The sequence below is a fragment of the Oncorhynchus kisutch genome, linkage group LG16 (assembly GCF_002021735.2).
Source record: "Oncorhynchus kisutch isolate 150728-3 linkage group LG16, Okis_V2, whole genome shotgun sequence".
Classification (NCBI taxonomy): domain Eukaryota; kingdom Metazoa; phylum Chordata; class Actinopteri; order Salmoniformes; family Salmonidae; genus Oncorhynchus; species Oncorhynchus kisutch.
The window spans coordinates 9874419-9889949 of record NC_034189.2 but is presented as its reverse complement, the minus strand read 5'-3'; the positions used below and the strand labels follow the sequence as shown (position 1 = coordinate 9889949).

The 15531-nt window shown below is 43.7% G+C and overlaps 2 protein-coding genes and 1 long non-coding RNA gene across 3 annotated transcripts; 1 reads left to right on the top strand and 2 right to left on the bottom strand.

Moving 5' to 3' along the window:
• The first annotated feature begins 870 nt into the window (after nucleotides 1-870).
• On the top strand, nucleotides 871-3176 carry LOC116353943 (uncharacterized). The gene is made up of 3 exons (XR_004203343.1): nucleotides 871-1416; nucleotides 1519-1998; nucleotides 2126-3176. It is a non-coding gene; the product is annotated as an uncharacterized LOC116353943 (long non-coding RNA).
• Nucleotides 3177-3883: 707 nt separating this feature from the next.
• On the bottom strand, nucleotides 3884-7301 carry LOC109906813 (serine-rich adhesin for platelets). Its single transcript, XM_020504657.2, has 2 exons — nucleotides 7141-7301; nucleotides 3884-6415 (listed from the first exon to the last, which is right to left on the bottom strand). Exons 1-2 carry the CDS (start codon nucleotides 7196-7198, stop codon nucleotides 4119-4121), a joined length of 2355 nt encoding a protein of 784 aa, XP_020360246.1. The 5' UTR covers nucleotides 7199-7301; the 3' UTR covers nucleotides 3884-4118.
• A 1125-nt stretch (nucleotides 7302-8426) lies between these two features.
• Nucleotides 8427-13654, bottom strand: LOC116353941 (uncharacterized). The gene is made up of 3 exons (XM_031791758.1): nucleotides 13526-13654; nucleotides 11497-12158; nucleotides 8427-9989 (listed from the first exon to the last, which is right to left on the bottom strand). The coding sequence occupies exons 2-3, from the start codon at nucleotides 12079-12081 to the stop codon at nucleotides 9846-9848; spliced, it is 729 nt and encodes a 242-aa protein (XP_031647618.1). The 5' UTR covers nucleotides 12082-12158; nucleotides 13526-13654; the 3' UTR covers nucleotides 8427-9845.
• Between the last annotated feature and the right edge of the window lie 1877 nt (nucleotides 13655-15531).

Below are 15531 nucleotides of genomic sequence, written 5' to 3'. Positions count from 1 at the left end.
TCTTCCTTTCTTGGTGGTAGTAAATTAGACTTGGTAAATCTGGCCATTTTGAATGAACCATGTGGTGTTCTGATTTCAATACTGAACAATGTGACATTTCCTGTCAACTCAAATCTTTACGTTGTTATTCTAGGTGGTTTGAAACATGCACATTGACTGACATTTTTCACTGGCTATAGAAAGTTGACTGACTACAATTATTTTACGGCGTTGATTTGTTTTTGAAAGGATGTTATAGTGTGTAGCATGTCCAGTCATGTAGGTGTCGTTTACCACTATGGGGTAGTAGGTGTCGTTTACCACTATGGGGTAGTAGGTGTCGTTTACCACTATGGGGTAGTAGGTGTCGTTTACCACTATGGGGTAGTAGGTGTCGTTTACCACTGGGGTAGTAGGTGTCGTTTACCACTGGGGTAGTAGGTGTCGTTTACCACTATGGGGTAGTAGGTGTCGTTTACCACTATGGGGTAGTAGGTGTCGTTTACCACTATGGGGTAGTAGGTGTCGTTTACCACTATGGGGTAGTAGGTGTCGTTTACCACTATGGGGTAGTAGGTGTCGTTTACCACTATGGGGTAGTAGGTGTCGTTTACCACTATGGGGTAGTAGGTGTCGTTTACCACTATGGGGTAGTAGGTGTCGTTTACCACTATGGGGTAGTAGGTGTCGTTTACCACTATGGGGTAGTAGGTGTCGTTTACCACTATGGGGTAGTAGGTGTCGTTTACCACTATGGGGTAGTAGGTGTCGTTTACCACTATGGGGTAGTAGGTGTCGTTTACCACTATGGGGTAGTAGGTGTCGTTTACCACTATGGGGTAGTAGGTGTCGTTTACCACTATGGGGTAGTAGGTGTCGTTTACCTTACCACTATGGGGTAGTAGGTGTCGTTTACCACTATGGGGTAGTAGGTGTCGTTTACCACTATGGGGTAGTAGGTGTCGTTTACCACTATGGGGTAGTAGGTGTCGTTTACCACTATGGGGTAGTAGGTGTCGTTTACCACTATGGGGTAGTAGGTGTCGTTTACCACTGGGGTAGTAGGTGTCGTTTACCACTATGGGGTAGTAGGTGTCGTTTACCACTATGGGGTAGTAGGTGTCGTTTACCACTATGGGGTAGTAGGTGTCGTTTACCACTATGGGGTAGTAGGTGTCGTTTACCACTATGGGGTAGTAGGTGTCGTTTACCACTGGGGTAGTAGGTGTCGTTTACCACTATGGGGTAGTAGGTGTCGTTTACCACTGGGGTAGTAGGTGTCGTTTACCACTATGGGGTAGTAGGTGTCGTTTACCACTATGGGGTAGTAGGTGTCGTTTACCACTATGGGGTAGTAGGTGTCGTTTACCACTATGGGGTAGTAGGTGTCGTTTACCACTGGGGTAGTAGGTGTCGTTTACCACTATGGGGTAGTAGGTGTCGTTTACCACTGGGGTAGTAGGTGTCGTTTACCACTGGGGTAGTAGGTGTCGTTTACCACTATGGGGTAGTAGGTGTCGTTTACCACTGGGGTAGTAGGTGTCGTTTACCACTATGGGGTAGTAGGTGTCGTTTACCACTATGGGGTAGTAGGTGTCGTTTACCACTATGGGGTAGTAGGTGTCGTTTACCACTATGGGGTAGTAGGTGTCGTTTACCACTATGGGGTAGTAGGTGTCGTTTACCACTATGGGGTAGTAGGTGTCGTTTACCACTATGGGGTAGTAGGTGTCGTTTACCACTATGGGGTAGTAGGTGTCGTTTACCACTGGGGTAGTAGGTGTCGTTTACCACTATGGGGTAGTAGGTGTCGTTTACCACTATGGGGTAGTAGGTGTCGTTTACCACTATGGGGTAGTAGGTGTCGTTTACCACTGGGGTAGTAGGTGTCGTTTACCACTATGGGGTAGTAGGTGTCGTTTACCACTATGGGGTAGTAGGTGTCGTTTACCACTATGGGGTAGTAGGTGTCGTTTACCACTGGGGTAGTAGGTGTCGTTTACCACTATGGGGTAGTAGGTGTCGTTTACCACTGGGGTAGTAGGTGTCGTTTACCACTGGGGTAGTAGGTGTCGTTTACCACTATGGGGTAGTAGGTGTCGTTTACCACTGGGGTAGTAGGTGTCGTTTACCACTGGGGTAGTAGGTGTCGTTTACCACTATGGGGTAGTAGGTGTCGTTTACCACTATGGGGTAGTAGGTGTCGTTTACCACTATGGGGTAGTAGGTGTCGTTTACCACTATGGGGTAGTAGGTGTCGTTTACCACTATGGGGTAGTAGGTGTCGTTTACCACTATGGGGTAGTAGGTGTCGTTTACCACTATGGGGTAGTAGGTGTCGTTTACCACTATGGGGTAGTTTGTAGTAGGCTTTTATTTTTAAGTATTGTACTGTTAACCTTGCATACTGTCTAATCCTGGACTTGGTCTGCATTACATCATGTGGTGCCGATAAAAAATAAATAAAATAAAAAAAACGTATATTTTTTTGTGTAAATTGGCTTTTAGGAGATATTTTAGCAATAAGTCCTGGGGGGGTGTGGTATATGGCCAATATATCACGGCTAAGGGCTGTTTATGTAAAAGGTTCAGTGTAAATGATTAAAAGTGGTCATTGTGCATCGCGTTGTATGGCTTTTTAAACTTTGAAATCAATCCTTTTTGATTGGAAAATCTGAGTAAGTAATTGAGTAATTAAGTAATTTGTGGGCTGCCTATCCTTCAACGCTGCAATGATTTTGAGGGGACTTTATCATGAATAATTGGGATGGAGGGACACTGCAATACCATACAGGAGAATTGGGATGGAGGGACACTGCAATACCATACAGGAGAATTGGGATGGAGGGACACTGCAATACCATACAGGAGAATTGGGATGGAGGGACACTTCAATACCATATTTCATCTGCTGGAGAGGTGCTGTGAACATGGATACATGGCTTCTACTATCTTAGTTGGAGAAAGGCACAGGACTATAGCATTCCTTCATGTTTTTTTGATTTCCCAAGGACAACTCCTGTTAAAATATGACTTACACATTACATTTCCTTTTTGTTGTCCGGTATTACTACCAGATATTTTGTACTTGTTGTGGTTTGTCTTCATCTGTAACCTGTTTTTGCCTTTACCTCCCTTCTCACCTAATTTGCTCACATTGTATATAGACTTGTTTCTACTGTATTATTGACTGTATGTTTGTTTTACTCCATGTGTAACTCTGTGTCGTTGTATCTGTCGAACTGCTTTGCTTTATTCTTGGCCAGGTCGCAGTTGTAAATGAGAACTTGTTCTCAACTTGCCTACCTGGTTAAATAAAGGTGTTCTCTACTAGCCTACCTGGTTAAATAAAGGTGTTCTCTACTAGCCTACCTGGTTAAATAAAGGTGAAATAAATCTGATAAGTGAAATGATTCGTAGGTCCAGTCATTCAGTGTTTGGTTTCAGAGGCTACAGTTCAGATTGTTAGCCTGCCTGTTCCCAGATCTGTTTATGCTGTCATGTCAACAACGCCTTGCCAAACAGTTCTGGGACCAGGCTAATACCATTGTAGCTAAAGATTTGTTCTACAGTATATAGGCCTACGTCTAGCCATATACAATGTATAACTGTGGTGTATACTGTTAAGTTAATTACTTCTCATGTTTCGGTGAGCATTCATTGCTTTTCATTATATAGTGGGAAAGGAGTGCTCATCTCAATATGACAATACAATAGCATAACTTCTCCCTATGGTATGTGTGTGTTGTTGTAAACCTGATGACCAATACAGGACATTTCATTGAAACACTTCCTACATATATCCAGTAGATGGTGGAAGAGACTCTATGCTTGTTCTGTTTAATCAATGGGAGCAGCAGGCATGCTGCACAACACAGTTCAGACAAAGACCAACACAACACTATTGAGGACTATTTATTTAAAATATACATATAGTGTAGTGTACAACAACATAGTGGGCATGCACGAACTTTAAACCCCCAAACTACTGCATCCATGTCAACATCTAAAAAAACCAATACAAATATTAATATCTCTTATCTTTCATTAATCCCCTCAGAACAGTTCCCCCTCAAAAAATGTTCCCCTCAGATTTGGTTCCCCTCAAAAAAAATTCCCGGTCCCAGAGATCCATGGTTCTAATACCTGCGCATCCATGGAAACCGAGGCCACAATGACACGGGCTTCTTTGCAGCATCAGACGCTTTCTGGTCCTTCTCTTCCTCTTTGGCTTCCAGACTGGTGGTGGTGGAGGGTAGGGCCTTGCTGGGAGAACATGCAGTCCCACATCGGCTCTCTCCTGTGGGTTCCTCAAGCACGGCGGTGGGGGTGGTACTCACAACAATCCCTTCGCTGGTACGGTTGGTGGGGGTCAGAGTAGTGGTGGTGATGTTGTCACTGTAGTCAGATAGAACAATGACTGTGTAGTTACCATGGACAGAGCTGACTGTGCTTTCAGCAGAAGGTACCATGGAGATGCTGCTGCTGTTTCCCTGAACAATCCTACTAACTTCAGTTGGGACTTCAATGTCTGCTGTGCTGTTACCCTGGTTACCTGTCGTACTGACTTCAGCCGAGCCCCAATCATAGTCAGTGTTGTCAATGGTGGTGGTGGAATGGTGACTGGCACTGGAGGTGGTGTTACCACAGCTACAGCTGCTACAATTGTTCTCTCCGCTCCTATTCTCCTCCTCTTCCTCCAACCCAGAGCCTAGTACCTCTAGTTCAGCATCATCAGCAGATTGGAGGTGGTCACTGTCAGGTTCAAGAGGAGAGGAGGAGGATGAAGAGTGGGCATATTTTTCACTGCTGGCTACATTCACATAGTGGTTAGAGTAACTAGGTTCAGAGTCAATATAGTCAATGTAGTTCAGCACAACAGTTGACTTTGTGGTGCTTTCATTAGGATCCACAGACTCCAAGGAAGGATACCCAATCATAGGAGCCGCAATAGGAAGCACTTCCTGGTTCTCATTCTCGCCACTCTGCTCCACGCTGGTACTAGTAACCGTAGGTGATGTTGTTCCTTCGTCTCCGCTGGTAACAGTACTCTGGTAGTCATTGGTCGCTTCGATGGAATCTTCATATTCAGTGTAGCCAATGGCGGAAGAGGAAAGGGTAACGGCTTCCTGACTTTCATTGTGAGCTTCTTCTTTTATAAAGTACAATTTGTCGCTGAAGCCACTAATATCAACTGAGGATGAGTAGTTGGCCTCAGCGCTAACATTATAGTGACCTGTTATCACAGAGCTATTAGCCTCAGCGCTAACATTATAGTGACCTGTTATCACAGAGCCATTAGCCTCAGCGCTAACATTATAGTGACCTGTTATCACAGAGACATTAGCCTCAGCACTAACATTATAGTGACCTGTTATCACAGAGCCATTAGCCTCAGCGCTAACATAATAGTGACCTGTTATCACAGAGCCATTAGCCTCAGCGCTAACATTATAGTCACCTGTTATCACATAAGCATGATTAATATCGTCGATCAGGGGGTCTGAGAGTGAAGCATCCTGAGTAGTATTAAGATGGCCACTGGCTTCTTCCTCCTCTTCTTCCCACTCTACCTCCTCCTCTTCTTCCCGCTCTCCCTCCTCCTCTTCTTCCCGCTCTTCCTCCTCCTCCAGGCCCAGCATCATGTCTGTGTTCGGTTCAGCCTGCGCTGCCGTCTCAGTAACTACTGCACTAGTATCTACTGTGACAGTAACGTTAGTGTTGTTACGATGTAAACTAAGACTAGTGTTGCCAAGGTCATCGGTGACCGAGACAGAATCTATCCGATGAGTGTAGAAGTCAATGATGTCAGTGGCTGACATAGGATCAACGTTTAGATCGGCTAACGGATCACTTGTTTCCAGCACCACCACAGATCCATTCGGATGAGGACAGTCCTCCAAAGTCACAGAGAGATCTTCAGTGTGGCCACTAGCGTTGCTCTGGCTAATGTTGGTTCCAACAAGAGAGTTGTTTAGCTCAGAATAAGAAACAACAGAAGAAGAGGAAGGTGTAACATCACTGCTGTTATTCCAACCACTAGCGGTCGCCATTTTAGTTTCGTTGTCTATCCGTTCAGTGTAGCCAATAGCGTGAGCTGATGATGATGATGATGATGTTTGATCATTGATAAGTTGACTGGCATTCCGGCTGGCATTGAATTTGAGACCACCACTTGGAGAAGTTGTGGATATTGAGTCAAAGTGGTCAGTATTGCTAATGGTTGAAAATCCAGATAGATGAATAATATCTTGATGGGATGGTGTGTTGTGCTGATCTTTGAATGCTGGTGTAGGAATGTGGTGAATTTGGTTCATAAGATTTGATGAGGAAGGAGGGAGGACATCTTGGCTTGTTGAGAGGTCTCCCTGTGGCTCCAATGTGTAGGCAGCAGGGATGAGGGGTGTTGCTGGGAATGGGATGTACCTCAGTGACCCTACAGGAGAGGAGGGGAGAAACAATGAATGTACTGTAGTGGGCTGGTTTGGATGTGACTGAGAATCATAATCTTGAGAACCATACTCTGACTAGGCAAGAATACAGAATATCTGGCTAAATAGTGGCTAAGCATGGCTAAATTGTGGCTAAGTAGTGGCTAAACATAGCTACATGCTTAGCAACTACAACACGTTTTATTTAACTAGGTAAGTCAGTTAAGAACAAATTCTTATTTACAATGACTGCATACCAAAAGTCAAAGGGCCTCCTGCGGGGACGGGGCTGGGATTAATCATTTTAAAAAATAATTTAAAAAAGAAAAGAAACATCAATGACAATGATCTACATCTAATATAGTAGACAACGTTAACGTTACATCATTGACACACCATAGACTATTGTTTGTGAGTGTTGACACACAATATATTATTAGCTATATTGTGTTTGAGTGATTCTTTATAGAGCGGTGTTTGTGTAATATTTTATGGCCAGTTGAATTTACATCATAATTTACACACAATTCAATTGCAATAATAACTGGTAGTGTCTTCGAGCTAATCTGACAGCTCTCTTTTTCAAACAATCACAGCTAAAGTTACGCGTTCGTCCTTGCTAGCCTGAGTGTGACACTTAGCTAGCTATAGCTATCAAATAACCATTAGCTATGCTAACGTTACATTAGCAAATGTTGCTAGCCAATTCATTATTAACCAAGTTATTTACCTTCATCAAATAGCAATAAGAGGACGCAGAGTATCAAATGACGACGGCAACTCATCATCGCTGGTTCAAATCAACAGAGATATTATTATTATTATTAGCAGAATTTGTAAAATAAATAAATAATAATAATTATCAACTGAAACAGTTTAGCTACTGCATCATTTTCTCGATGGAAAATACTTTTTATTTGAATATACCAATGAGGTCAAAGAAATATAACATTGTGCATTTTTATTGGTTACTTCAAAAGATTCTAAATAATGTAGTAACAGTCGCTAGGCGCTGTCGACAAAACGTTCTGTCTGTCGCGACATGGCTGGTACACTGGCGTCATTTACTTCATTTGGCATCTTTGATATCGTTATACCGCCCTACCAAGCAAAATAAAAAAAGCAGTAACTTATAATTTGGTCGAAAATGAGTTAATGACACTTAGTCTAGTGTATTGTGTTTGGGAGACAATGGGGGTTTCATATTAGCAGTAACGGCAAAAAGTTGTGAAACTAAGGTAAATTGCAGTAACCTAACATACTGCTTTATAACTTGGTTTTAACCGGCCCTTGGCTGTAGTTAATGCCTTTTACCTTGATATCATATCATTGTATTCTGATAGTGATACAATCAAACCTGTATGACACTGACTGACAGCTACACACACCTACATTGCTAATCTAGGGATACAACATCATGGTACAGCATTGCCGGGTGGAAAGGATGGTTGAATTTGCTCTGAAACGCCGACATCCAGACACTGGTAAGAACTAGCTAGCTAAGTAGATCTGAAAACATAATTAATTAGCTAGCGACCATAGACTAACAATGCCACCGGCTCCCATAAGAGGAGATCTGCAATCTATTAGCCCAATAATGAATTATATCCTGAAATGTCATTTTATGGTTTCTTTGAATCAGTACACCACACACACAGCCAGTGACAGCCATCTAGCTGGAGCTGACCAAAATGTAAAACAACCTACCTAAATTAGCAATATATTTGTGCTACCTGCTCCCACAAAAGGCGATCATCAATGTATACTAGCTTCAATCTATTATCCCTATAATTTTATTCAGACATTTTATTCGGACATTCAATGTGTTTTTGAATCAGTAACGTTACACCACACACACGATCGATAGCCAGCTGACAGTCAATTAGACGCGCAATTAATTAACCCTGGAGTGCCAGAGGCTAAAGCTAATGAGCAGTTACTGCCGTTTGCCTCTGGAGGGCAGTATACAGCTGACCAAAAATGTTATTTTCTTAGAAGGATGAAGAACAAAATATATTTGAGAAATTATATTTTATTTAAGGACAAAGGCTACAAAGATGGCACAAGTAATACAAAGCATAGATTTTTAAACTAAACTAAATATAACAATTTAGTCATTCAAGTGCAACACAGAAGAAAATAAATTCTTCAGCAGCTCAGTATAGCTCTCATATAATTCTGAGCTTGACTTCAATGCTGCAAGAGAGAGATGTTATGTTGTGATTTAAGCCAATAATTAAAAATAAATAAACTCTTTGGTAAGATATTATTGAGAGAGATTACACAGAAAAGTGTGAAAACTGATCATATAGTAAATAAATGGACATGAATAAATAGTGTATTAAATGTGTGTTGTGTGCAACCTCCTTTTAGACAAAGTCAGAGGACCAAAGTTTGAGACCGTTTTTTTCCTACCCTCATGTCCCCCATAGTTAGTTAATTTCATGGTATGAAAACGTTCTCCTTTTATGAAACAAACATAACACACTTGGGGTACATTCATTAGGCACATGGATAGTGAAATACGTTATCAGGTCTCATCTTGGGCTACGTTCATTAAGTACATGGATAGTGAAACACGTTATCAGGTCTCATCTTGGGCTACGTTCATTAGGCACATGGATAGTGAAATACGTTATCAGGTCTCATCTTGGGCTACGTTCATTAGGCACATGGATAGTGAAATACGTTATCAGGTCTCATCTTGGGCTACGTTCATTAAGTACATGGATAGTGAAACACGTTATCAGGTCTCATCTTGGGGTACGTTCATTAAGTACATGGATAGTGAAACATACGTTATCAGGTCTCATCTTGGGCTACGTTCATTAAGTACATGGATAGTGAAACACGTTATCAGGTCTCATCTTGGGCTACGTTCATTAGGCACATGGATAGTGAAACACGTTATCAGGTCTCATCTTGGGCTACATTCATTAGGCACATGGATAGTGAAACATACGTTATCAGGTCTCATCTTGGGCTACGTTCATTAGGCACATGGATAGTGAAACATATGTCTCCCTCAGGTTGCACAACACTGAAACCACCCTGCAGACGGTCCTCCAGAGAGGTATGAACTTCACCCTGTGAGGAAGTATTAAACCCATTCCCTATTTAGTGCACTAGTACAATAGTGTGCTATTTTGGAATTCAGAATAAGAATGAGTTAAACTTTGTGTACTTCCTGGTGTTAATCGGGTGCTGTTCATATTGATCATTGATAAACCCGTGCATGTACTAGATCAATATCACTGATTTCACTGATTGATTAATCAACTGAACCATACATTGAGGTGAACACAGGTCATTTGCGTTGAGAACACAAACGGAACGCTCTCCAAGCCAGCCTCAATCTCAAATTACAATATGGGCGTTACATAACCTGATTGGAACAATTGCAGTTTACAGATTAGATGAACAGGTTTGTGAATCCTATCTGTATTCTGCTAATGCTGAGGAATGGTGCATCTCCCTTGATGGGGGTGATGATGATGATGATGAGTCAGGTGTGAGCGTCACGCTGTACAGGTTAGTGACGAAGGTCTCCCACCCTCGTCGGAACGCTCGGTCGAAAGTCTTGAAGGGGATAGAATGAATAATCAATACAGGTGACCAAGAAAACATGGTTTGATTGATATTGATAAAAAAAAACATTGTTAACAAATGTGTTCACACAAGAAAACATTTCAATTGGAACATGATCCAGTCGAGACCAGAACAAGATAACTTGGGACGTCCCAGTTTGTGTGTTCAGAGTGGATGTGTATCATTATTCCTTTGATGTCGTTATATGTTGTGTTCATCCTGGTCTCTTTCTTATGACATGACCCCTGACCTCTGTGTAATCAGGAAGAAATATTGGCCTGGTGGTTTCTGGGTAGGAGCGAGGGATGATCGCTAGTGCCCTCAAACAATGATCTGTGGTCAGATAGTAAGGCACAGGAATGACACCTGTGTGTGCGTGTTTGTTCTCCCCGCTGATGGAGAAGAAAGAGAAAGACAGACAGGGGGAGGAGAAAGGCCCAGGGTTGTTCCTAAATAATGTGTGAGGAGATGTGGGGGGGGGGGGGGGGGGGGGGGGGGGGGAGACGTAAAGGAAGTGGGGATGAGAGGGAGAAGAGTGGGAGGAAGGGGGAGGAGAGGAGGATGAGAAAGGCAGATGATAAAGAGAGAGACAGATCAAAAGGCAGGCAGGAGGGAGGGAACATTTCCCAATGTGGATTAGGAGAGGAAAGGGGGATGGATTCATAAAGCAAACAGACAACATGTTAGGTTTAGGGAGGGGAGGGGAGGGGAGGGGAGGAGAGGGGAGGGGAGGGGAGGGGAGGGGAGGAGAGGGGAGGGGAGGGGAGGGGAGGGGAGGGGAGGAGAGGAGAGGAGAGGGGAGGGGAGGGGAGGGGAGGGGAGGGGAGGGGAGGGGGATGGATTCATAAAGCAAACAGACAACATGTTAGGTTTAGGGAGGGGAGGGGAAGAGAGGAGAGGGTCGCAGGTGGGGAGAACAGGTGTGTCACCTGATACTAGCTGAAGAGTTGTCCAGGGACTATTATAATAGTGATAATGTTACTATAGCTATAATATTACTATTGCGATAATGTTACTATAGCTATAATATCTGTTTTTGTTTTTGGCACAATAGGTCTAACGATCAACTGAATAAAATAAGAAATAGATTTTCAAAATGGCCTACAGAGTTAATTTAGCATTTGGGCTCATGGGGTGGTTGACGTAAACAGATCAGCCATTGGACTCTGACCAGAGCGTTAATGATATGGGCATAGAGGATCATATAAATGTTTCCATAAATAACTAATTACTGGCTGCTATTCTTGGAATGTAACTGTGGAACGTGGAACCTGGAACCTGGAACTTTAACCCATTGTTCCTCCCTCTAGGAGAATTCCACAGGGAGGGGAGGGGAGAATGTGTTAAGTAATCCGTGTCCTGTCCTCTGTTAAAATGGAACTAGGTAAGAAGGGTAAACCTGGATATTACTGCTGCTGCTACAACATTAACAAGTGGAGGTTTTCAAAGGGTACCTGGAAGGCAAAACACACACTACCATCCTCTCTCGTTCTCTCACCTTGCGGTAGTTCTTCAGCGTGCTCCTCTTCCTCATCACCTTCATCTCCTCCTCCTTCTCTTCTTCCCTCCCTCTCTTATTGTCCTTTACCAGAACCTGGTCATCCGCTTCATCTCTGCTCGCAAAGTGGACCAGCGTCCTCTCCTCTTCTGTTCTCTCTTTCTCCCTCTGTCCTTCTTCAGTCTCTACCCTCACCTCCACCTCCAGGACAGGGGTCTGCGTCTCCATCTCCGTACCCAGGATCGGGCCCTCCTCCCTGGGGGAGATCGCCTGGGGTTTGGCCTTCCTGGAGCTTCTTCTCCAGCGGGAGCTGAGCCGGCTGGGTTTCCTTCGGAGGAGAGTGGTGTCGTCATCTTCCATCATTCCCTCGTTGAAGTCAAACACCCCAGGCTCTCCCCGGTCCGTCTCTCCCCCCGTAGAGAGCTCTGTGGCTGGGCACGATCCCCCCCAGTCCCCCTCTCTCCCCCGCACCTCCTCCTCTCCTCCCATCTCGGGCTCATCCAGGCGACCGTAGAACCCAGAACTCTTGTCCAGGTACTTTGGAGACCTGACGGAACCGTTTCTGGGACTCTTTCCGATCGCCATCTTTTCTTTTTTTATTCTCTCCTTCTCTTCTCCTTTGCGATGCAATATATCTCTCTGTTGTTTTTATGTGTTTAAAGCTGGGCGAGAGAAAGGGGGGAGAGAGAAAGGGGGGAGAGAGAAAGGGGGGAGAGAGAAAGGGATTCATGTCTTAATGCAGCTCTTCCAGATAGATGATCTCATTCTCTGTACTATAGAATTGCATAGACAGTTTACACACACACACACACACACACACACACACACACACACACACACACACACACACACACACACACACACACACACACACACACACACACACACACACACACACACACACACACACACACACACACACACACACACACCAGAGGTTGTGGACGGGGTGGTTTTTGATTCAGTATGAAATAAGACAGAAAGAAGCATTGTGCTGGATGAGATACAACAGTAATGTGCCAGATAATATTTTTCTGTGTTTATCTGTCACTCCATCTCTCTCTGTCGCATCATCTCATCTGGGTGACAGAGAGTTCACTGTGTGTGTCTGTGTGCCGCCTCTGTGTGTTCAATTTATGACGGAGATAACAGGGACTCCTGGTTCCAGACTCACTCAGACTTTGACTCTTCGCTCTCGAGTTGGAGCCTCAAACACTGCCAGCTTCCACGCACCCTATTTCCTAGGTAGTGCACTGCTTTTAATGGGCCCTGCTCAAAAGTAATGCACTAAATAGGGAATCTGGTGCCATTTGGAACGTAGACCTATGAGTCACATCATGACTATCTCTATGACAACAGGTTATAACTGTATGTCTGTCTGTATATATCTGTCCGTATACATCTGTCTGTATGTATCTATGTCAATGTTAATTAACTCAGACTGTTGTCAAACCATTTCATATGAAAACTCATAGACACGTAAAACAGTATCTAAACGTTTCCTCCTGTCTCACTAACTATAACATGTGAACCATGTGATTGGTAATTAACATTGACATAGATATACGAACCATGTGATTGGTTATTAACATTGACATAGATATACGAACCATGTGATTGGTTATTAACATTGACATAGATATACGGACAGATAGATATACACATGAAAACTCATAGACATGTAAAACAGTATCTAAACGTTTCCGTCTGTTTCACTAACTGTAACATGTGAACGGTTATTAACATTGACATAGATATACGATTGGTTAGAGATTTACAAATGCTTGTCTGGTTAGAAAATCTTCTTTGGATTTTTGTTAAATTCGCTATTATTGGTTTTAACATGGAGGTAAATCAGATCTCCAAAGGAATATTCAGTAAGACAACGTAACAGCATTTATAGATAACTAACATACTTTAGTGAATACTGGAAAGTACAGAGTGAGAGAGATGAAAGAGAGAGAGAATAATGGAAAGAAAGACAGAAAGAAAGAGAGAAGGATAGATGAGAGAGCGTTCTCTCTCTTACCTGCCGTGTCTCTGTGTTCCTGGGTGATCTTCTCTATGTGTTCTGAGTGCCTGTTGCTTTGGGAACTCTTCTCATATCTCCTCCGTCACACACCCTGCCTGAACTTGCTGTCACCAGAGCAAAAAAAAAAACACCCACACCATCTCTCTGACACTCACAAGCCTGATGGAGGACTGGTTGACGTACACACTGACACAAACACAGATAGATAGGGAATATAAGAGATAACTACATTATGGCCCTTTGGTCAAAAAATAATGCACTGTGTAGGAATCTATCCACTGACACACATAGATACCCAGTACTGTTGTTAGTTCTGAACAATCATGACGATCATACTAACTGTTACACGGAACACCCTGACTAGATGTCTTACATAATCAACATGTTCTCTTGAGGTATATAGTACCACACATAACTAGATTGATGGTATAGCAACTGTTGTTACACTGTACTAATTGGTATATCTAACTTACTCGTGTGCACGTGGTCGTCTCAGCACTCAAAACTAAAATCAGGCACATGAGACTATTGTATACACATAAACAGATTAAGATGTATAGCAACTAGAAATCTGTTTGGTCTGTTGTGAGGGTCAGTTTGGTCTGTTGTGAGGGTCAGTTTGGTCTGTTGTGAGGGTCAGTTTGGTCTGTTGTGAGGGGTAGTTTGGTCTGTTGTGATGGTCAGTTAGGTCTGTTGTGAGGGTCAGTTGTGACGGTTAGTTTGGTCTGTTGTGAGGGTCAGTTTGGTCTGTTGTGAGGGTCAGTTGGGACAGTTAGTTTGGTCTGTTGTGAGGGTCAGTTTGGTCTGTTGTGAGGGTCGGTTTGGTCTGTTGTGAGGGTCAGTTTGGTCTGTTGCGAGGATCAGTTTGGTCTGTTGTGAGGGTCAGTTTGGTCTGTTGTGAGGGTCAGTTTGGTCTGTTGTGAGGGTCAGTTGTGACAGTTAGTTTGGTCAGTTGTGAGGGTTAGTTTGGTCAGTTGTGAGGGTTAGTTTGGTCTCTTATGAGGGTCAGTTTGGTCTGTTGTGAGGGTCAGTTGTGACAGTTAGTTTGGTCAGTTGTGAGGGTTAGTTTGGTCTGTTGTGAGGGTCAGTTTGGTTTGTGTGAGGGTCAGTTTGGTTTGTGTGAGGGTCAGTTTGGTCTGTGTGAGGGTCAGTTGTGACAGTTAGTTTGGTCTGTTATGAGGGTCAGTTTGGTCTGTTATGAGGGTCAGTTTGGTCTGTTGTGAGGGTCATTTTTGTCTGTTGTGAGGGTCAGTTTGGTCTGTGTGAGGATCAGTTTGGTCTGTGTGAGGGTCAGTTTGGTTTGTGTGAGGGTCAGTTTGGTCTGTGTGAAGGTCAGTTTGATCTGTTGTGAGGGTCAGTTTGGTCTGTTGTGAGGGTCAGTTTGGTCTGTGCGAGCGTCAGTTTGGTCTGTTGTGAGGGTCAGTTGTTACGGTTAGTTTGGTCTGTTTGGGGGTCAGTTTGGTCTGTTGTGAGGGTCAGTTTGGTCTGTGTGAGGGTCAGTTTGGTTTGTGTGAGGGTCAGTTTGGTCTGTGTGAGGGTCAGTTGTGACGGTTAGTTTGGTCTGTTGTGAGGGTCAGTTTGGTTTGTGTGAGGGTCAGTTTGGTCTGTGTGAGGGTCAGTTGTGACAGTTAGTTTGGTCTGTTATGAGGGTCAGTTTGGTCTGTTGTGAGGGTCATTTTTGTCTGTTGTGAGGGTCAGTTTGGTCTGTGTGAGGATCAGTTTGGTCTGTGTGAGGGTCAGTTTGGTTTGTGTGAGGGTCAGTTTGGTCTGTGTGAAGGTCAGTTTGGTCTGTTGTGAGGGTCAGTTTGGTCTGTTGTGAGGGTCAGTTTGGTCTGTGCGAGCGTCAGTTTGGTCTGTTGTGAGGGTCAGTTGTTACGGTTAGTTTGGTCTGTTTGGGGGTCAGTTTGGTCTGTTGTGAGGGTCAGTTTGGTCTGTGTGAAGGTCAGTTTGGTTTGTGTGAGGGTCAGTTTGGTCTGTGTGAGGGTCAGTTTGGTCAGTTGTGA